General features: G+C 43.5%; 1 protein-coding gene across 17 annotated transcripts in view; it reads right to left on the bottom strand.

Moving 5' to 3' along the window:
- Positions 1 to 23,362, bottom strand: part of CCDC141 (coiled-coil domain containing 141) — a 207,869-nt gene that overhangs the window by 84,333 nt on the left and 100,174 nt on the right. For 16 of the 17 annotated variants that reach the window (XR_003096405.1, XR_003096404.1, XM_025216529.1 and 13 more), the window contains one exon: positions 4,441 to 4,635. Coding sequence is in view for 15 of the 17 variants with exons in the window: in XM_025216529.1 (XP_025072314.1) it covers positions 4,441 to 4,635 (195 nt within the window). In the remaining 2 variants the exon portion in view is untranslated. Of the gene's footprint in view, positions 1 to 4,440; positions 4,636 to 10,814; positions 10,998 to 11,477; positions 11,725 to 23,362 lie in introns of those variants that run through there. The other variant, XM_025216534.1, reaches the window with a different exon arrangement.

Genomic DNA, 23,362 nt, shown 5'->3' with positions numbered 1-23,362 from the left:
CCCACGCTGCAGCCACTTGCAGCCTGCATGGGGCTGCCTGTGCTGGCTCAGGACTGCTCCATGTGGGTGGCAAGTGGCTGCAGCAAGGAGTGCCAGCCATGGGGTGGGGAGGGGCCGCTTTTCCCCGTGCTCTGCACCAGCTCATCCCCCCTCCTCTTACCTGAGTTTCCGGTGCCAGTGCACATGGGGAAGGTGAGGCCAGGTGGGTCCTTCTGTTGTGGGAGCCTGCCGGGCTTCCCCTGGGTCCTACTGTCCCTGGTTCCTGAAATTTTTGACAGGAACCAAGGACAGAAACATTTTATTTTTCAAAGATTATTCAGGGGCCCCGTGGGCTGGATAGAATGGCCTCCCAGGCTGGATCTGGCCCGCGGGCTGTATTTTGCCCACCCCTCCACTAGAAACAGGGCTAACATCATTTCACAGACACCATAAGTGGCCATAACATGACACATTTCCTTCTTGTGCTACCATACTAGCTCCAAATTCAAACCATTCTTTCAAAGGAGTAGAGTTCAGTAAGCAATATTATTAAATGTAGTTTTAATCCACACAAATGACATGCTACAAATATTTTGCAATATTTTAGCTTTTCACTGAGCTAGTCTCACAACAATAGACAAAAAAGACTAGATTTCATGTGTTCCACTACAAGTGAGGGACAGGACTCAAAAATTTAAGTACAGCTTGGTTTGTGTTTTCAGCAGAATCTCAGGTCACTTCAATCATGTTATTTAGCTCCCATTTTCTTTCAAAACAAGTTTCCTAGGTTACAGAGAGCCTATAAAGTATAATTTTTAAACTTTTTATTATTTAAAATAATAAAAAATTTTTTTTCCTGTTTTTCCTTTTAAAATTCACCATAATTAAAAAAAATACATTTAATTTATTTCTCATGTGGAACTATATATTCTTTAAATTCCCCTCTTGAAATATTTTCAGTTTTAATTCTCATGTGTTTCTTAAAATGTAATTAAGTGCAACCCTATGAGGCCATAGGATTTCATAGAGAGGCCCTTGACCAGTAGAAAATTCAAAGTAACCTAGCTTTCATAGTGCCACATACTGCTTAGCAGCAACTTTGGCAGAAGGTTGAAGAATATATTATCAGTATGGGTAATTGAAAGGGACCAGGTATGAGAAATATGATCCAGATCCTGTTCTTACTAGAGCCAGTAGCAAAACTTCAACAGGAGTAGAAACAGGATCTATGAGACTTGTTTAAAATATATTGAAATACTTTCCTGAAATAAGCAAATACCACTTTATGAATTTTAAAGAAAATTTAAAAGCTCTATTACGACATAACAAGAACGTCACTGATGCCTAAATGCATGGAAGTCATTGTCATGTACGTGGCAGGATACCATCTGTCTCTCCCCAAACTCTGCTATCTGACAATTTGGTTACCATGGTTACTGCAAAGGGCAGACTCCTCTGTCCCATCTCTTCAGGTAACCCTGAGTTGTAACCTGAGCTGGATACATTCCTGAGGGAGGGGGAAAACCTGCTCCCTCTGCCTATGTGACTAGCATTGCATACCTGGGTGGGGGGCTTAAGCTCTCTATTGTTCTGAGCAATGCCAACCTGACTGGGAGGAGGCTAAAGACCCTGCCAGTCTACCCAGCAACCAGTGATGCATTTCAAATTGGTTGCCTGGCAGCCAAGAGTTGCTGGTCTTCATTGGACCAGGTAAATGAGGTTATAAGGGCTATATAAGTGAAGGACTGCCCAGGAGGAGGGGGAGTAGCTCGGATGAAAACTCAGAGAGAAGCTGAACCATCTGAAACTCTCTCTCTCTCTCTCTCTCTCTTGAAACTTATACTCAGTGAACTGCCTGCCTTCAGAGGAAATCTCCACCTGCCTCTGGATGATACTTGTGAGTAAGCTATCTGAGATCTAACTAGTAATAGTAACACAGATGTGTAATCAAAGGCTTCTATGCCATTGTTTGCTCTAAGGAATTTCTCTGATATTGCTGTACCCTGTACTCTATTCCAAACCTAGTCCTGGTAACCAATAAAGTTCTCCTTTGTACCTAGCATGGGAGACTTACTGGGAGAGGGTCTAAACTATGCCTTGGAGTCCCTTTGGTTTGGCTGACCATTTGGTCCCTATTTGTGCTTCAGACTGAGGGAAGCACCCCAAGTTCTTCCAGTGGGTCAAGTACCCTCAAGGACTACTAGACCTGTGTGTCCCAAGGGGTACAGGTCCCACGATCAGTCCAGATTCTGGGTGGTGGCAGCATTACCCCCAGGCTAGTGGGTGTGCTCAAGGAAGGGGGTTGGCCAGACACGAGGGGCCCCAGGGAGGCACGCGGAGCCTGGAAGGTGGTCAGGTGCAGTGAGGTGGGTGCCTCAATGCAGGAGCACCCTCTACTGGCCTGCAACAATATACTTAAGAAATATTTTTGAGTAGATATTTGAGAAAATAAAGTTGTAAATGATGATAAAATATTCTTTTGTTAGAGCCGATTTACTTGTCTATGTTATAATCAGTTTGAAGGGGACTGAAAAACAAACAAAAACAGAACTCTTAACAGATCCACTCATAAAGGCTGCTAGGCCACCAATACAATCTGTACAAAACTGGCAAAGTTACTAGTAAGTTACTTCTAAAACTCCTTGCTAGTGTAACAGCTGCCCAAATGCAGAGACAGCAGGCTGGGCAAGGAAGCAATGCTAGAGCCTTTGCAGAAAGAACAGGAAGGAGCTTGCAGGTGGGAGCTCTGAAAAGGTGCAAGCCTAAAAATATGCATGCCGCTGATTAGATTGCCAGCATAACAGAGGGGGCTTGTTGGCTGCGTGTGGGATATAAACACAGCAGATGATGGGAAATGTCGGGTGGGGAGGAGCTGTTTGCCAACTTGAGGGAGAGGATTGGGACAGTCAGGAAGGGGACTGAAAGCCTGCTCCACGGAGCCAACACACCAGGAAAGATGGGCAGCGTGTGGTATTCATTAAGAAGCTGAGTCCCCCATCTTGGAGAGGAGCTGTGCAAACTCAGGAATCAGGTTCCCCCCGGGAAAGGGGGAGTCTGTGCTTGCAGCTGAGTCAGAGCCGTGGGAGAGTTTAGGCTGCAGGAACAGGGGATAGTCTCTATTAAGCAGCCTGAGTTTCACAGGGAAAGGGAACGTGAGGTGACATTTAACCTTGTCATGCTTGTAAGAAGTTTGTTTACAGGGAAGGAATCATCCTGCTGCCATCTCGACAGAGGTTTCTGTTTGAAGGAAACACTGGGACTGTGCACCCTACTCCTCAGATGCCTGTAGGAGCCGTGCACTGCCATCTGGTGACCACTCAGCACAATAGCAGTGTTGCCATTTATTTTTATTATGTGAACTGAATTTATTATTGTGAACTGAATTCCTATTGGAACTAAGGTGTAGAGTCTATAATCTGTGAATGGACATATATTGATAGGGCTATTGTATGTGGGATCACTTGTTGGATGGACTATTCCTTAATGTTGGGTTTATAGATAATATTTTGGTTAGTGGTTTTAATGAGTGTTATTGAAGCATGTAATGCATATGTGTGTGTGTGTGTGTGTGTGTGTGTGTATGTATTATATTTGTTATTAATCTTTTCTCTTCTTTTCTGTAAATAGTTATAGCTAAAATTAAAGAACCCTATCTGTTACTTAGGCTGGAGTGGAGTCTTGGGAAGGTGAGAGCGAGGAGAACACTTTTTTTTTTTTGGTGGGACACCTCAGCCAGCCAAGCTGCCTGGGGGAGAGCCCAAAACTATTGACACCCTGAGGATCTTGAATCTGGTATAGCGCCTGGCCCTGGTGCTGGAGGAGGGTTACATTAGCATGGAAATATTCTCAGCTCTGTTCCAAAAGAAGTGCAGCAATTTAATTTTGAAATTGGATGCACCAAGCCTGCAATGGGTTCTAGAAGCTGAACCATCTCCACCTGCATATAGCCACAGGGAATTCACAATAGCTCCACACTGTAGGATTGGGACCTGAACTAAGCCATACAATGACAGAATTTAGCATCAGTTTTGTTGGCCTTTTGCCAGGTACAAAGTTTTAAAATCAGCCTATATGACATGCCCTCTGTCAGCAATTAGAGATCATGTCTGTGTCTTTTTCATTTCTAGTCTCTTCTGATTTTAATATAATCCTAAAACCAAATTTTGGGGTATGCTGAATTTCCTCTGAAGGCAGGCAGTATTTAATTTCCTGTAGCCCCCATTTTGGAAGCACAGATTTCTTTGCCCTACTAGAAGTGATATCAAAAAAAAATTGTCATTCCTGGATGGAAACATGTGGCTTAGGATCATACTGAAAGGCTACAAGACTAGTAATGTTACTTTAAATTTCCCAATTTTGTGAGCCTCAGCAAATTATATTTATACAAATCTTTTTCATACCAGGAGAATAATAACAATCACATAATCATGTTAATAATTGTAAACTTGCCCCCATACTAACCTTGTTAGCAGCATTAAAGAAGTCACTGGCCTCTTGTAACAATTTTTTCCTTTCCTCCATGTGACGGCACACCTCTTCTTGCAAAAGAGTTATTTTCTGATTTGAAAGCTTCAGGTGCTCTTTTTCTGCGTAATCTTCTGAAAGCAGAATCTTGAGTGCTTCAGCTTTTAATTGTCCCACAGTAAAATTCCATTCCTAAAAGAAAGACTGTTGATTTAATCAATTCCATGTAGTTAAAATGAAATGAAGAAAAATTTTGTACTGTAACATATACTCAATGGCAAATACAATAATTGTAAATTTATGCAACTCAAGGTTATGGCAAAATGAAAGAGAATTTCTCTCAGATAGCTTCTAAGTAAAGTGCTTTAATGAATGACAAAATTGCCAGCGGACCTGATACACACGTTCCCACATGTATGATGACCATGGTAGTGCCACAGGCAAAAACAGCATAGACTATAGCACAGGTTCCCAACCATTGAAGGGGTGGCTGCTGGGTCATGGCATGGGCCCCCCACCCAGACCCCCCCCTTTCTGCCTGGGCAAGCGGCTTCCACTGCCAGCAGTCACATGCGGGGTTAAAGTTGGGTGGTGGGGCAGCCCTGGAAGGGAGGCAGCCAGCTCTGTGCACCCCATCTCACTACCATGCCAGTCCGTAGAGTAAAAAAGGTTGGGAGCCACTGGACTATAGTATAAACATTGCATGAACTGGTTTGAATAAAAGAAAAAAGCATCTTCAACCATATAATAATCTATTATTTTTAAGGTGTGGATAAATGAATTTACCACCTAAGCCCCTTTGGTTCAGACCACATTGCCATTTGTAGGAGGCCTCTTTCTCTTTGGGCACCTGCACACATGCCCAATGTCTGCTCCAACATGAGTTAGTTAGCACACATTGCAGCAGACTTAATTAATTGAGTCTGCTGAAGCGTGCAAATTAACACACTCCAGCTGCCTCAGCCTCATGTGTATTCAGTGTCCCCACACTTCAAAGGGTGGCAGGGGTGCTTTAACTAAATCTCATTGAACAAGCAATAGTTAAAGCACCCCTGCTGCCTTTTTGAAGTGCGTAACACTGAATACAGGAGATGCTGTGGGCACTTTAATTAGTGCAGCTCCCAAGAGCTGCTCTAATTAAAGCGCCACTCTGCCTCCACCCTGGAGCATGTGTAAAGATGACTTTTGGGCCTACCATCCAAGTAAGGACAAAATGAACTAATTCCATGATGTTTGCATCTCATACTTCCATGCCATGTAGCAAGGTATGTATAAACTGTTTTTGCTATGAGATTTTAGGATGCTTCTCTTTATCATGAGTTTGGATGGACTACATCTCACGCTTCTCCAGAATGTCTTTACCAATGTTTCCCTAACTTCTTCTACAAATAACCATGCCAGTTCAAGGCATTTCTTCATACCACCTCACCAGCAGCCTCCTTAGCTTGAATGGAAAAGCATTTTGAGAAAGATGAGGTAGGACAAGGAAGAAGGGAAAGTCACACATTAAAATCTCAGGCCTTGCAGCCAGAAAAGTCATTAAAATAGATTTGCAGGGGTCCTCAGATTTCCTTTATTTGGCCATGACAGTGCTCTCAACTTTTTCTCCTTTTCACCCTCCAGGTAGATTCCTTGAGCTTCTTCTTTAAAGCAGTGTTTCTCAACCTTTTAAGTAGCAAGTACCCACTAACTTGAGAAAATTTTAATAAGTACCCCAACACTCAATTTTCCAGGGGATTTTATATTTACAGACTAATGTGTGCCATATGTTGGAAGAAAGGCTGTGTATATAAGGCCATGATATGACAGATGTCTGATCTGGTGTGGGTAGGGTTGCCACCTTTTACATCAGGGGTGCACAACTCAAGTATGTACCTGGGCTAGAGGTGATGTTGGCCAAAGCTAGGGGTGTTGAACCCAGTGCTGCGCAAAGCGTGGCATGCCAAATTCTTACTGGGGAATTTACTGGGCACCGAATTTTTTGCTATAGTTTTGAGAGGAGGAAGGGGCAAGAGAGAGAGGAAAAGAGGGCAAGAGAGAGGGCTAGGGTACCCGTGTACTTCCTGAATGGGTCTCGTGGACCCCCAAGACTACACATACCCCAGGTTGAGAAACTGTGCTTTAATGGACCAAATTTAGAAGTGATGTTTAAGTTGAGACACATTACTTCTTCTACACCCTCTCACATTTTCTTCTGAAAGAGGAAATTCAATGGTATGGAATTCAAAATTAGACTATCTTATAAATCACCTCTGAATCTGGCCCACTAACTTGTATCTCATTACTGCATTTATGAACCTCCAATTGGCCCACAGTCACTTCTTTTCCATAACTTTCAGTACCCTTCTTACACCTCTTCCATCTCCACAAATGTTACTCAAACTTAATTTCTTTCCCCTATTCCCATAAAGCTTGTGGCTTTCAACTTTACTTTCCAAAGAAGCACAGACACTGGTTAAACTGCGAAGTTACACTGATTGGCAAGCTGATTTATGAATTTAGATCCATCTGAATACCACTATAGCTAAACCAGAAAAAATCTCTGGGTGGACAATTATATTTGTTTAGAAATATGTATATTGGTTTAGCTTGTGCCTGAAAGTTTTTTGATGCACTGCAGATCCCCACAAGGAAAACAATAAGAGTGCCCACACAAGGCTTAGTGCAACACAATTTTGTCATGTAGACAATGGCTTTGTTTAAATTTTTCCGCCTATGGTAAATTGTCTTATTTTTACCTTAATTCCCACTGTCTTTTTAAGTTTAAAAGGAGTGTTTTAGCTTTCATAATATGCAGTATAAAATGAAAGAAATTTATTTTAAAGCATCAACTAAAAATGTCCCTCCACTCCTTCCTGTCTTACCATTATTGTTCTGTATTTTTAATGACCAATCAAGGAAAAAAATAAAAATAATAAAACCATTATTTTGTCTACTGTTGTTCCTGTCAACCCTGCCAACATTCAACATTGGAAATGTATTGTGTTATTCAAAACAAAATGAATATCTATTATTATGCTGCTAATTTTCATGCCCTAACTAGCATCTTTCCACTACTTGTTCTGCTAATTAATTAAATACATTTTGAAATAAGAAATGAGACAGTTTTAACTTAACAAGTTTCCTTCTACTCCAAGGCAAAGAAAAGGCAGTTTGAATAGACAACTATTTTAAAATATGATAAAGAAAAATTTCTGAAAATGCTAAAGTATAGAAATGGTTCAGTGTGAGTGGCACGTGGCTCTTTTTTCCCAAAGGTTGCTATAAAAAAATTGGCAATTGGCTTTCTCCCTAAGTTTTATGTATTTATTTTTACTGAAAGTAGGCTATGTGCTTTTCACAAGTTTTGTCAGCCAAAGTTGTGTCAGCCTACAGCAGCTGACAGGATTGTGCCAACAGAACACATGTACACTCCTGTGTTCGGGGGCGATGCGTAGGGCATGCACCCCCTACAAAAAGGCACCACCGACACCCCCTACAAAAAGGTGGCACTGCCACCTGTGGGTGGTTGCTGCTTGCCTGTGGATGGTCCGTGATTGCTGCTGGCTGCCGCTGCCGGCAGCACCTGCAGGTGGTTGCCAACCCCTGGCTGGCGCTTGCCAGGCCCCCCCACCGACAGCACCAGCAGCATCTGTGGGTCCTCTGTGCTTACCACCGCAGTGCTCTCACTGCTGTCAGTGCAGCCATGCCCCCCACAGCTGCTGGGGGCACACATCATTCATGCCTGTGTTTGTGCTAGCACCATACATCCTTACCACAAGCAGCTGTGTCAACTGATGATGAAATGCATGTGGCTAGGTATCCCAGTGGCTCCTGTGGAACTATCTAATATAATGCACTGTGGGATGTGGGAGAGATGCATTATGGCATGTTGGTGATGTAGCGAGGGAATTGTAAGTGCTCTGGCCCAACATCTCACAATGTCATTCTCTCTGCATCTTTGCCCCTTCCAATAATTTTCATGGTATTGTTTGGAAGCACAGAATCCCTCATGTTTTCTCTCCTTACCAATTAACATGAGGATTGCAAAGAAGTCACAGCCGGAGAGTGAGTCCATGACACAAAAGGGCTGCACATTTCTTTTGTATTTGCATAATGAGAACATTGGATTGCGTAATGTGTAAGCTGGTACAATGTACAAGCAGCAAGAGTACCCAAGGAAATGTAATTATATTGCATGTGACAGGGCAGAATAGGTACTAAGCAGGCCACGCCTGAAAGATGTAGCCTCAGGGTGAGGTACCCTCAGAAAGATAACTAATGGAGAAAATACCAGCCAACTGTAGGAAGTAATACTTAATTACTTCCTACACTAGTTGTGAATAGCTATTCTACATTGCTAAAATGTTGCTAAGCAAAAAGTCATGATGAATGTGACAAAAGTTGTGTTTCCACATGAGTAACCACATAAGAGTGTGTGTTAGGTAATACCCTTGGTCTTGGTTACCTAACAGAACCTGTGTAATGGCAAAATTGAAGTGTCTGAAGAAATGATTCATTGAACAGACTTGACTGACACCTCCTCACTGGACATCAAAATAGTCGTGTTCTTGCTGAACTAATCGTATGCTATGATACTGACTGATATGGAGTTATATTGGTTGTTCTCAATAAAGATATTGTAGAATACCTGCTCTGAGTACACATTTCCATGAATTCCTTCCCCTTGGGAAGCCAGGCCCAAAACATAAGCAAGTGATCAGAAATGGCAGGCTGCTTCAGGCATTTTCTGTCCACCAAACAACTTTAAGAACCATTTCTGGCTTGAGAAATTAGCACTGGAGTGGTGGAATTGCACTGGGATCCAAGTCTGGAATCATCTACAGTAGCTGCAAGACTTTCAAATACAATAAGTAATATTTCTAGGGCTGTGTGCTTTTCTTTTGACTCTCCAACATTAAGATACAAGGATGAGACTTGCCAGGTGATAAACAAGTGATTGTGTTATGGGAGCTGCCAGTGTCAAGTGACTGTCAACTGGTGGGGGAAGTTCACAGCTGAGACCACTCTCATCAGGCACAGAATTGTGTTTTGGACAGAAGATAAAGGGGTTTAAGGTGCTTGGGTGGAACAACAGTGGGAGGGGACAAAAGATGGGATGCACATTCCAGTTTTGTCCCCACCCCCACTACCTTGCATTGCAATACATTATTAGGAAGGGGTACTTCTGCATGGTGATGCAGTTACCAGTAGAACACAGGGAGCAGTTCAAAGACATTAACATTGGCTAGTTGGAAAATTGAAGCTCTTAGATAAAAGTGCCAACAAGCCCCACTGAAGTGCACAATCTATACAGATGTTGGGCTAGCTGGGTCAAACTGATGCATTTCCTATTCCAGTAAAGTGCACTTTTTTGTTTCATGTTTGTCAGCAGCCATCCATAAAGCTGGCGTGCAAAACTATGTGGGGCTGTTCCAAAAGCTGCAAGCAAGGATAGTCTTCTCTTCCTGCCCCATTAACACTGGAGGTATTGAAATAATAATAGTCTTCTCAGGGACCCAGTCTAACCCTTGCTCTCTCTGCTCATGAAATTATATACCAATAATCTGCACAGCAGCAGGGAGAGTCTTAACTACTGACTTAGCAGGCGCAGGAAGACTACTGACCTTGCTTTTGGGCATTTGAAATGACACTTAAGATAAAGCATGACTTCAGCTAGCCAAACACCCTTATCATTGTTGCATCCTACTGGGTGCTGTACATTATTTGCAAAGCTAAAGAAGAATCCTTGCCAGCAGAAAAGCGGGTGAAGGACCCTCAATGGATTTTTAACACTCAGCTAGAAGGGTGGTATCTAGAGCCTGTGAAAATGTCTGAGGGAAACCTTAAGGGGTAATTCACTGTTGAGTCTTCAATTGGGCTTGTTTTCCTTTTAAAAGAAGCATCACCTGTCTTGGGTGTAGAGTGTTCATGACTGTGTGTAGGCATCTAGATTTTGAATGGCTCAGAATTATATTCATTCATCAATAATAAAAATGTTATTTGAAGTATCATGAAACAGCACAGCAGCCCAGTGTTTCAAAACAGAGAGAAGAGACAGCCTGCAAAAACCTATATAGCAATCAGACAAACAAAACAAACACTGCTAATATGTAAAACCCATTCCAGTAACACTAGAAACATTATGAAGGATAAGATCATGAAGTAAGAGAGCAAGAAAGTGCCTGAGGGCTCTTTTATGTAAAACAGTTCTCCTTCCTTTCTACCAGCATCCAGCGTGATGTATGAGGAAGGTGTTGGCATCGTCTGTGCCTGGAGTGACATAGGTTGCACAGCTCCTATTGTGCAGGCCACTGGTCCTGATGCAATACTGTTTTCTGCAGCACCACTATCTGTTGTTTTGGGAGCTACGTCCTTGTTTACCCACTTACTCATTTCCCTCGCTTTCTGTCTCCCTCTCAGAGCTCCGGTTCCTGGAGTGCCCTCTTGCTGCACTCCCTTTCAGCTGTGTCTGTGCAACTCTGTAGCACAGACACACGTTCTTTGTGGAGCATCTCATGCTTCCTCATCAGTGGCAGCCTGGGTGTTTCTGCTGAAGCTGGCTCTCCCCAGGCCTGCCCAGTTGAGGACACCAATAGAAAAAAAAGAGAGATCCTGTTAGATTTACAGTGGTTGAAAAAAGGCAAAAACAACTGTAAAAACTGCCTAAGATTTTTTGCTATAAAGTTCTAATGGACAGAGTGGATGAAGCCAGATTGCTTGCAGAGGAGCTTGGTTTGTTGAGCTGAGCAGGGCCATAAAAACACTATGACTCAACAGGGGAGAAAACAGTAGGGGAGGAAGGAGGATGTTGAGAGAGCACAGAAGGAGAAGGGCTGACAGCAAAAATTCAAAAAATCATTGAAGACTGTTGTGGATTTGGCTGGTATCTCACTACTGAAGGTGCTAAGGCCCAGAGAAAGCAAGTGCTGCCACTGCCTTTTGTTCTATGAACATGGAAGAGGCCACCATTTCCAAACTGGGTTGGGAAGGATTCTGGGAGAGAAAAAGGTGCGAGATCAAACGGAAAGAAAAGGAAAAGTTACAGCACTTACCAGAGCTGCCTTCCTCTTCCTCACTGTTGGACCTGGCTCTGCCCGTTTTGTGTCTGGAATTGCCTCTCGCTGTGGATCTCCGAGGTTCCCTCTTCAGGCTTCCATGAGGTAATCCCAGTCACAACCATGTAAGGCTCATAATCAAGAATGGCCTGAAGTTTCTTTTACAAGTGGCATGTCGCTGGTGAATCTCCTGGTTTTCTTGCTTGGCAGGAGCATCCAGGAGAGTACGTCTGCTAGAGATACTTACACTTGGCTCAGCATTGTTTCTCTTCATGCTTCCTCTCATCATTGCACGCCCCTCCATGATATCCATATAAACACATGACTGGGCTTCTACAGCCCTCTCTCTCCACAGGCTGAAGAGATCCAGCACTTCCTTCCTGCTCCACATGGGAGCACAAGCATATTTCTCTTTGTGGGAAGCCACATCTATCTGCTTGGACATGTAGACTTGTGTAAAAAGATGTGTTTTCAGAAACAAAGATTGATTTATAAGGCTGGAGGAAAAGATAAGATTCCCTTTGACTTCAGTCAATTTCCTTTGAAATTGTGGCCAGTAGTTACTACAAGACATCATGGGACAGCTGTGGAGGACTGCTGTAGCTGACAAGAGAAAAGCACATTGATTTTATGTTAAGTCTCACGGTGGTGAGGCTTTTGGTGTTGGAGAGGTGGTAGAACGCTACTGATACTCACCATGAACTCTGTCACTTTACAGCCACATAAAAGTGACTGCATATTTGCTAAAAGAATACCAATTCTAGCAACAAAACTACCTAGCGTTGTGGTGCTCAACCTCTTGGCTCCGTGGGCTGGACGTGTGGTACGTGGTGGGTCCCTGGGCTGAATCCAACCTGTGGGCCCAATCCAACATATACTGGACCCGGCTCTGGTACCTCATGCCATATTGCAGCTGCAGCCCTGGCTCATGCTGGATTGGGCCCACCACCCCAACCCTGACCCTACATGACCCAAATAAGCCTTTGCCACCCTGGCCCTGGACCCACATATGCTGGATCACTCTGGCCCCAACCCCATGTGCACTGGATCAGGTCCCATTGCTCCAGTGCAGGCCTCACATGTTCTAGATTGGGCCCCATCACCCTGGCCCCACATGAGCTTGATGGGGCCTGTTGCCCCAGCCCCAGCTCCAGCCCTGGCCCTGTACATACCCTATAAGGCCCACCTTCCCAGCCCCACATGCACTAGATTGGACCCCACCACCCCAGCCCTGACTGCACACAGGGCCATGTCACCTGGCTCATGGGGATTCAAAAATGTGGTGGTGGAGGAGTGGTGGCAGAGTTAATTGCTACTGCTCTGCCCCTTCCCTTCCCTCCCTCCCCCCCCCCCCCCCCCCAAAAAAAAATTTCCAGACCTTTGGGGATCCCTGTGAGCCAGAGCACATAGCTCTGTATGCTAGACATGGCCCATGGTTAATGGGCCTAGAGTTAAGCACCCTGGTCTAGTATAAACCAGGCTTTAGTAAATCAGTGCTAATGAACAATGTTGCATCGATAGCCAAGAAATCAGAAGTCATCTGATTATTTAAAAAACATTTATAAACAGCAGCAGTTCAAATTTCCTCACCTCACACTGCTCAAACCATGCTTCCTTAACCCTGCCATGGGATACCACCAAGAGGGAAGGATATTATAATTTGAATACTTCAGTATTTTCCTTTGTCTCTTTTCTGAGGCTGCAATTTATTGTGCCAGTAGTGGTATGCAATTCAGACTCTTGTTCAAAAAGATCAGCAACTCATTTCACAAAGGCCCTGAATAGAGACTTGACAGTAATATGTTTCACTCCCTACTGACCTGGGCTAGATTTGGTCCAGCAACCATGAAGTGAAAGGCTCCTTCCAAACCCTTGAAATATCCAGTCCCCTGCCTGGTTGTTTATAGAATGTCAAGCCTGATAAGTGCAAAGTAATTCATGTGGAAAAAGGCTAATTTGAACTACTCATACATCTTACTGGATTCTAAATTAACTGGAACAACTCAGAAAACAGACCTGGGCATCACTGTAGACAGGTAAACGACTTCTGCACAGAGTGCAACAACAGCCACCAAAAAAACAAACAAACAGGATGTAAGAAGGCATAGACAGTAGGAAGAAAATGATTAATGCAGTTATTACAGCATCACTGTATACTCTCTCCTGGAATAGTTTGTTTAGTTATATTCAGCTTTTCTCAATAATGCAGAAATAGAAGAGGTTCAGGGATACGAAACAAAACTAATTAGAAAATGTGGGGAAAACCCATGTAAAAAGATAATGAAAATATTGTTTAGAGAAGAAATTAAAAGGAGCAGACACAAGAGGTGCACACAAGATTTGGAACTGTAAAGAGAATGCAAATTTACTCTCTCAGTAAAGTGAGATCAGGTCCCTGAGATTCAAGGATAAAAGATATATTTTACATGGGCAATTAATAAGGCTGTGGTCCTCATTGCCTCAACCTATCATAGAGACCAAGAGTTTAGCAAGATTTAGGAAAAGGTTTGCACATTTATATGAATAATAGAAAAAACACATGTAATTAAGTAGAGTTTCATGGGATCAAAAAAAAAAGTGATGTCAAGTCTCATGGTTCAGGTCATAAGTAAGACTTTGAAAGAAAGAGACTTATTTTTTGGCAGCTTATCCCTTTACTGTCCATCTCTAGTTTTACTAATAACCCCAAAGACGGGGGTGGATTTGTTTGGTTACTATGATAATTCCCATAGTTGTAATATTTCTCCACCAAGTAACCTTGTAACGGGACCATTACTGGCCCCTGTTTCTGAAATGGAAAAGCCCCAGCAGAGCCTTTGCCTGAGATGGGTTCGTCACCTGCATCTGCATCTGATGACGTCAGATGCTGGCAGGGAAGCCAGAAGCAGGAAGGGCTGCTGCAGGAAGCACTGCTGATTGGTTCTTTGGGCAAGAAAGACCCATAAATGCCAGCTCTGGAGAGTGTCTGTGCTCCCACAGAGGGGACACAGGAGCAGCAAGTGAGCTGCAGTGGATGTGCGTGGAGGCGCACAAACCTTAGAAGAACTGAAAAGGAACACCACAGCGTAGAGAGAGTTATGATGGCCATCATTCAGAAGACAGCTCTGGCAAGTCCTGCTGGGGAAGACCCCCAAATCCCTGTTAGGAGTGATGCAGAAGCAAGCAGATACTCCCAACCAGAAGAGTAGAGATGGTCTCAAATAGAGGAGACTCTATAGTGGGACTTGACAGACCAAACGTAAGAAGTAGGATGGAGAAAGAACCTGCCCAAAGGAAGCATTAAAAAGGGAAACAGCCCACTGAAGAGATAAGCTGGGCAAAGGTCCCTGGCACCTGAAGAGGGAGCTACTTAGTCAACAGGACATGGGTTGGGCATAGACAGGGTATAAGGGGTGGCAGAGCTCTGCGGTGGAGGCCGGAGCACCGAATGCCAACTGTTGTAAAATTCACTGTGAACCCCTTTGTATTTCTTTTTCTTCCATCTAGCTGTGGCAGGAAAGTAAAGGGGGAAAACAATGATTAGAATGGCTGGTGCTGAGAGGGTACCCACCCACAAACCTGAATAGGGAATCCAAGATGTTGTAAGGAGAAACTTTCAGAGTTTGCAACAGAATCTATCACTAGGATGAATGCTGTCTCTCTTCCTACTGTGTAAGAATCCAGGAACTGATCCCCTTTGCTGTCAAGAACCTGTTATCTCAAGACAACTATCGAAGACACTGGTCATGTGCATGGAGTCCTTGCAGTTCTGTGCAATTTCAGGGATCCTTTGCTATGCACCCACGGATCTCCCTTCCACACTAGAGAGGGGCCCTTTGAAATGGTTGATGTAGCAGAAGATGCATCCTTTTTTATAGCAGTGACTGCTAGTTTCTCAAATGGGGAAGAAAACACTGCATTTTAAATAAGTTATTCAATTTTTTGACAGAACATTTTTCTTCTGGAGAGAATGTTCCGATTTTTCATTTAAAATATTTTTTGTTTTGTAATTTTTCTTAGTGTGTATTATAAAACAAATATTATTAACAAAATAAAATATTTTGTATTATAAACTTAAATTAAACAGTTGAAAACTGTATGAAGCATTACAAATGTATTGAAATGTTTCAACTAACCTCAACTGAATTTTTGAGAATTTTATTTCTTTTTTATTCCATGAGGAAAAGGTTCTTGGGGGTGACTTTTTTTTATTGGATCAGCTGTATAGTTTGGAGGGACATAGCTGAGCAATCCTCTGATTATAATGAAATGACTCTACTTGAAGTGAAATAACTTTACTATAGCATGGTTTCACTATAAACCATTCATAAACTTGCCTTGAGTGCTAGTTGCACAATATTCAAGATTGCTTTCAATCAAAAGTGGCTTTCTTTGAAAAGCCACATCACATTGTGCCTCTTTTTTTCTTTTTTTTAAAATCTAACATGGTTTATTTTTTAACTTTTCAATCGAACTCAACGTTGCTTATGATTATAATTTCATGTTTTAAAAGTATTTTATGGGCATTACATCCATAGACATTTTCTGACAGCATAAAAGGTAGCTTGATTCATTTGAAATTCTGTATGATCTGTACTAAAAATTGGCTCAATTTTCTTTCGAATCTCTACAGATAGTTTCTGAAGCCATTTTTATTAAGCAATTTTATCATTTTCTTTTTTATAAAGAAAGGTCATAATGGTAAAAAGAACTATTCTGTGTTATCAAGGACATGAAAACTCAGTGGAAAAATATTGGTCAGTTCTGACTGTCAGCCTTCTAAGTGTTAAGTCCATCACTCAGCAATAAAATATTTCTGTTACTTTTCTCCATCAAAAAGAACACAAAGCCTGCCATTGCCTTGACTTCTCAATTTGACATGGATATGTGAATATCTCTGACCCATTCAAGCTACATGGTACTGTATGTACCTGTGCTCAGTCTCTCTCTCCAGGTCATGCTATTATTCTCATTTTTCCCTCACAGTAGTAGCCTTTTAAGCAGTAGCTTTCACTATTCCACTTGGCAAGGAAATTGAGCTCCTTCTGGACCCCTTGATTGATTTGTCATTTTTAAAAGAATAAGATCTGATAGACAAAGTGATTTTCTTCTATATTTTAAAAGTAAGAAGTCTGGCACTTTTCCTGATAAAGTGCTTTAATTTTCAAAAACTTTGCATGAAACTAGCTGAAGAAAGCAGATGCACCTATCACTTCAGCTGAAGGAAAAAATAAATGTCTCTCTCATTACTAAGCAAATGCTATGGAATAAATGCACTGTGTTGGTTTACGCATGGCTTATTTCGTACAACTCAGGCACCTAATGACACACTTAAAACCCCAAGCCCTTGATTTCTGGAACTTTTTTACATGAGAATCTTTGGATCTTTGAAAAAAAAAAAGCATATTTAACACAGCCAGGGGTTTTTGTGGTCCAATAAAAGTTATCACCTACAAAAATCCTCGCCTCCTGCATATTTCCTAGAACATCATAGCTACATCACTTCAACCTACCATGTCTAATGGAGCGATTCATGTTTTGTGATCCATTGGGAAATTAAATGCAATTTTTAAGGCCCAAACTATTTAAATACATATTTGTCCTGATACATGGTAAAGTACTCCAGTACCCATAATACAACTAGGACCATATATTCCTGTGAGTTCCCCTTTTTTAACCCAATTTGTTACTATAACATTTGCTACAATATGTTTTGACTTGTAACTTAGATCTGTGTGCTAACTGAATAAGTGAACCTGCAATTGCCAACCCAAAGTGTAAGTCATGCAGAAGGACAGATACCATAATATGCATCTATAAGGGATTTTTATGGGTGTGTGTTAAAGTGTATAAAGGGAGGCTGAAATTCAGCAAAGCCACACTACTTAAGAGGTCCTATGTCCTTCCCATCTTCAAAATATTTTAAGTTTTAACTGGAATTAAACTGGCCTAGCTCCATTGATTCCAATGAAAACCATACCACTTTGCACCAGCTGAGGATCCAATTTATGCATGTTTGCTTATGTCAGTGCTATATGTCTCATACTTGTGAGTATAGAACTACTGCAAATTACAACAGTAACAAGCTTAGGCCAGCTACATTAATTAAGAAGCTTATGCCAGCAAAGCAGAAAAAGGTATATTGATATATTTTCATTAATTTATGTTCTTGGGAAAGATGTTACATTGCAACTATGACTATTGGAGTCACTTTTTTTTCCTCAGATTAGGAATAATATGTCCTGCAGGCATACAAGCTGTAATGGATACGGAGCTGCTGTGATAATTTGTTAATTGTGTATTAATTCTGTGCGTTTACCTGGCAATCTCAATGTTTAATGTATGATTATATCAGTGTATTTTCACATAAGAATATAAGAATTGCCATTTTCTGGGCTGGATTATATAGGTCCATCTTGCCCAGTACCTTGTGTCACAGTGGCAGAGAACGGATGCTGAAAGGGAGAGTGAACTGGCTATCACCAGAGGTTTTTTTCCCCCACTCACTTTTCTCTCACTTTCAGCCTCCAGCAGTTAAGCACTAGGGAAGTTTTAATTCAGTGGCTATATCCCTAATTCCCATGATCAATAGCTACTGATGCCCCTTTCCTCCAAGAATTTGTCCAATACCTTTTTGAATCTAGCTAAACTGTCAGCTTGCAGATCTGGTGGCAATGAGTTCTACACTTTAATTACACGCTGTGTGAAAAAGAACTTATGTTTGTTAGTTTTAAACTTACAACCTACTAGTTTCATTTTATGACCCCTAGTTCTTGTATTGTAAGAGATGGCAAATAGGAAATCCCTATTTACTCTTTCACTATTTAGTATTTTATAAATCCTTATTATGTCCCCCACAAGCATCTCTTTTCTAAACTAGCCTCTTCAGTCTCTCTGCATATGGAAGCCCCTCCATACCACTAAACATCTTTGTTGCCCTTCTCTGGATTTTCTCTAGTTTTTCTATAGCCTTTTTGAAAGGGAGTTCTTAGGAAAAACAATCAGGAAGAGAAAGAATGGCTCAAGATAAGCTACTTCTCAGAAAATACTTGAAAGTTGTTAAGGGCCAGTAATAACAGGGCAGGAAGAAGCCTGCGAACACAGGAGAGAAAAAGAACTCATTTGATGAAGTAAGCCTACTGTTCAGAAAAGCTTATGCTATTGGTTAGTCTCTAAGGTGCAGTATACAGTGCCTTTTCCCTGACTTCAGACTAATGCAGCTAAGTATATCAGGTTAAAAATAAACATTCTCTCAAGAAGAAGTGCATCTTAAAGACCACCTTGCTCAGAGAGGCATAAGCTTTTCTCGGCTACAGTCAGAGGCAGATCCAGGATTTCTCAAATGGATGCAGGAGCAACAACCTACAGTTGAGAGGTGGCTGCACCTCCTGCTCCCAGCCTCCTGCTACCTGCCAGGGCCTGTGGTCAATCAGACCCTACCGGGCAGAGCTCTTGCGATACCGCACCTGACCTTGATCCCTGGCTAATGCAACTGCCCTAGTTTTCCATAACTGGATTGGCTGTTGAGAGCACCACTCAGCCCTTTTAAGCACACCTGCAGTCTCAGGCTTCAAGCCTGCCTTGACAACAGCCACAGTGTTCTCCAGCAAGCCTTGCATTTACTGCTTTCTCTGGTTCTCCTGGCTTCTGACTCAGCTTTGGCTTTAGATGTCCCCAACCTGGCTCTTGGATCTTCCCTGGAACTTGGCACCTGGCGCTCTGACCCTCCTGGCTTCTGATTTCAGCTTGCACCCTGGACTACATCTCTCAGATCTTCTTCTCCTCAAACCTGGTCCCATGCTCTCCACTCTGCCGATTCAGACCCTGATCTGACACACTGATAACCTATATACCCACCTAGCTGACCTCTACCTCCTGATTGCCCTTCTGGGCCTACCTGCAGGCCTGGGTGCCCATACCCTGGCTGAACCCTCACAGTACCAGTGCAGGTAAACTGCACCATGGGAGTTCTAGGGACTTTTTTTTTTTAAAGCCCTTAAAGTAGGTGAAAATCCCCCTTCCCTTCCCCTTTGTGATCAGAAGCATGGCCCCTTTCCCCTCTCCCCAAGAACAGCGCAGGGAGCCTGTACTTCCCCCCACCATGCCCCATCCTCCAACAGCAGCAGGTGCAGGGATGAGGGAAGCCCCCTGCCCTTCCAATCTGCCACTGTCCTCATCCCCAGCTCCTGCATAGTAGGCAGCAATGGCTCTGGTGCTTTCCCAACCCCTGGGACAAGTAGTGAAAAGTGGCAGCGGCAGACAGCAGAGGAGAGGGGGCATGCCTTGGAGCACAAAGAGGAAGTGAGAAGAATTTTTGACCTGCTTTAGGTACTTTAAAAAGTCTCCAGAGGCTCCCATGGTATGGTCCAATCCAAAAGGGGAATGCAGCCACACCACTGCACCCACTTTATATCTTTATATCTCCTTTATATCCAAGGAGATCAGACAGCCAAGTATATACTGACTGAATGCCCCCTCTATGATCCACCAGAGGGAGCAAAGAGTTTGAAAGATTGCAGTAATATTGATGGATCTACTCTTAAATTGTTGGAGGAGTCAACTTTCTAAAGTCATACTCAAGAAGAAGAAGAAGATATCTGATCCTGGCTACAGCCTACTTTGTGAGCATCTGTAGGCTGTAGCCTACAAAAGCTTGTGCTTTTCTGAATGAGTCATGTCTTTAATGTGCTACTCTGCCCTGCTTTCTGCCTGACTTCAAACTAATATGGCTAACTACTGGTAGCTCTCTCTAGTCCCTCAAGAGAACGGGAGAGTTGTATAAGGAAAACAGAAAAGAAAAGACATTCTCTGAGCTGTCCAAAGAAGGCAGACCCAGCTATATTGCCATCAAAGGTGTTGCTAATCCTGTAAACAGTGACATAAACTTTATCCCATCATTCTATGAAGGTGTATTAGGAAAGAGGAAGGTTCATTGATTTTCCCCTATGATGTTGTAGGATGAACAGCTGTTCACATCTCATTCACAGAACTACTCCAAGATCACCACATTCATGCCCATTTTTAAGATGCATTAAGGACACGGGTCTACACACATGTGCCCTTAATGTGCCTTAAAAATGGCAATTTTAGGCTATTTGAGCCTAAATTTGATACCTGCAAAAGCAGGTATCAAATTTAGGTGCGAATACCTAAAGCGCCTTAATGTACGTGTAGATGCACTAGGGCACATTAATGTGGTGTATGTCGACTGACTTGGAACTAACTTTAGTCCCAAGTCGGTCTGCACACCGTGTTAATGCACCTTAGTGTATGAACGTATAGATGTGCACCTAAAACACCTTAATGTGTATTAGGCAAATGTGCATTAAGTTTAGGCTTGCATAAAAGCACATGTAGACACACCCACAGTGAAACAAGCAGCTATCAAAGCATTATATTACATCATCTGGACTCAGCATGTCTTCAGATTTTTAAGCTAAAAATGAAATGCCCTGGCATCTTATTACATCTCAGAAAAACATTTTTGATTCTTTTCCAAGTATTGCTCATTTCCTAATGGTGGGGGGGGGGGGGGGGGGGGGGGAGCAAAGAAAATTGCAAACATTTTAAAATGTTTCTTTTTTTCATTTTTGTAGTCAAGTGGCCACAAAGTGGAGCTGTTAGTTCAGTTCTTTGTAAAAGCTCTGAGAAGTTCAGATATACCCAGCAATGTTACAGAAACCAATGCACACATTTTAACTGACAATTGTTTATAACCATTCATTCATAAGACCAGTGAACTGAAGGCCATGTCTTGGCTTTAACCTTGAAGCTAAACCAACCTAGGACCTTGCTAATCCTAAAATGTCCCCAGCTTCTTTGGAGAAAATGGAGTCAATCAATCTTGAGGTGTTCTATTCACAAAAATGAGTTAGCAAGGGATTGGAAACCTTCCTATTCAGTTAAAAAAAAAAGAAGGCTAGTCACCCTGCAGCCAAAATTGAAACACTGATATGCTTACAGGTAGTTAATCTCTCATATTCTGTCCAGGCTCAGACAACATCACTTACTTGCATGTGTTTAGGGCTTAACATAACAAGTATTTACTAATTAGTCTATGAGCAGCTTGAGTGGTATGATTTGTCTAATTGTTTTTAATCAGATGACTCATGTGTAAAGTTATGTAGAGGGATAGGATCAAGCTAAAAGTAGCACATTATAGTACTGTTACTATCATGAGTGGAGTTATGTTCTATGTGCAGGTCCCATTACACAGTACCTTTGACACATTTAACCTCTTGGCTAGGGACAGAAGTTACACATATATTGGTTTAAGTGATAAGAAACCAGTTCAAATATGTAACACAATAAAAGTTCAGTGCGCTTAACTTTCAAAATGACTGAAATTAGTTTAAGATAAAGCTGTTTGAATGTAGTATCAGACTGAACTGATTAAAGTCAAACTGACTTAATGGAACTTGTGGCCCAGAACCCTTCCTGGTTCAAGTTAACTCACAGCCCCCCAGCATCCCAGGATACTTTGGAGCCCTGGGCTGTGCCGTCTGCTGCAGTGGAGCAGGGTTAGCTCCACCCCTATACTCCCTAGCTGGAGCGCTATCACTGCTTTAGCTGGCTGAGAAGGGGCTAGGGAAAAAAATCAGGTCCAGACCCAGCTGGGGTCTGCCTGGTGGGGGAGGAAGTAGCCCCTCATAGACTTTTTGCTGTTCCCTGCTTGAACAGAGAGTGGGGAGGCATGGTCAGGCCCCAGGCAAGGGCTGGCATGTTGAGGCAAAAGGGGGGGCGGGGCTAAACCCCCTCCCTGGCCCACGCATGACCCCAGCCAGGGTCTGCTTGGTGAGAGTGAAGCAGCACCTGCCAGACTTTTCTCCACTCGAGCGGAGCAGGCGGGCATGGCAAGGCCTCAGTTTGGGGCTATCATGCTAAGGCAGAGGGGGGGAGTGGGGTTTAAACCCCCCACCTGCTTGAGCAGAAAGGGGAGAAAAGCTTGGCAAAGGCTGCTTCACCCCACCTCCCACCCAAGGCAGACCCTGACTGGGTAAGTATGGGCCAGGGAGGGGGCTTAAACCCCACTCCCTCCCCCTCAACCTGCCAGCCCAGGCCAAGACCTGGTCATGGCTCTCCCCACCCCTCTTTTCACTCAAGCGGAAAGCATGAAAAAGCCTGGCAGGGGCTGCCCTGCCCTGCCCCCCAGGCAAACCCGGACTGGGGTCGGTAAGGGCCAGGGTGGCAGTTTAACCCCCCTTCCCCCCATCATACTCTGTGGACCAGCTGGAGCCTGGCCACACGCCTCTCTCCATTTGAGCAGGGAGGGAGGAAAAAGCTGTGGAGGGCTTCTCTCCCACCTTCCCTCCCTTCCCTTTGGCAGTGGCCGGAAGGCTAGGAGGCATGCTCTAGCACCCCCCAGCTATTGGCCTGAGCCACTGCAGGCATGTGGCTGCGTTTCGGGAATCAAAAGTGAATGTCTATTCACTTGCTTCTTGGTTCAATCTGCGCAGCTTAGACTAACCTGCAAAAATTTAATCGATTTAGTCCTGGGCTTTTTGACTGTCTATACCAGGGGTGGGCAATTATTTTGGGTGGAGGGCTGCTTACCCAGTTTTGGCAGGCTATCGAGGGCCACATGGGTAACCCCACCCTTTGAGAGGTGACCCACCCCTTGACAGGTGCCCCGCCCCTTGGTCACCATCTTGGGACCAATGTCCCAGGGCCAGAACTGGTGGGGCCCAGAGCGGGGCACAGGCTGGCAGGGGTCTGTCGAGCGGGGTTGAGCTGCAGCAGCAGGGAGAGGGGGGAGCTGGCCCAGCTCCATAAAGCGCCTGCTGGCTGGAACCCTGTGCTCCCACCACCCTGATCTGGGCCCCACCGGCACTGGCCCCAGGACACCGGTGTGGAACCCATGGTCCCACTGGCTCCCCACCCCCCCCCACCCAGTCCCCCCCCGC

The sequence above is a fragment of the Alligator sinensis genome, unplaced genomic scaffold, assembly GCF_000455745.1.
Source record: "Alligator sinensis unplaced genomic scaffold, ASM45574v1 scaffold871_1, whole genome shotgun sequence".
NCBI classification, from domain to species: Eukaryota; Metazoa; Chordata; order Crocodylia; family Alligatoridae; genus Alligator; species Alligator sinensis.
This window is presented reverse-complemented; position numbering and strand designations above follow the sequence as displayed.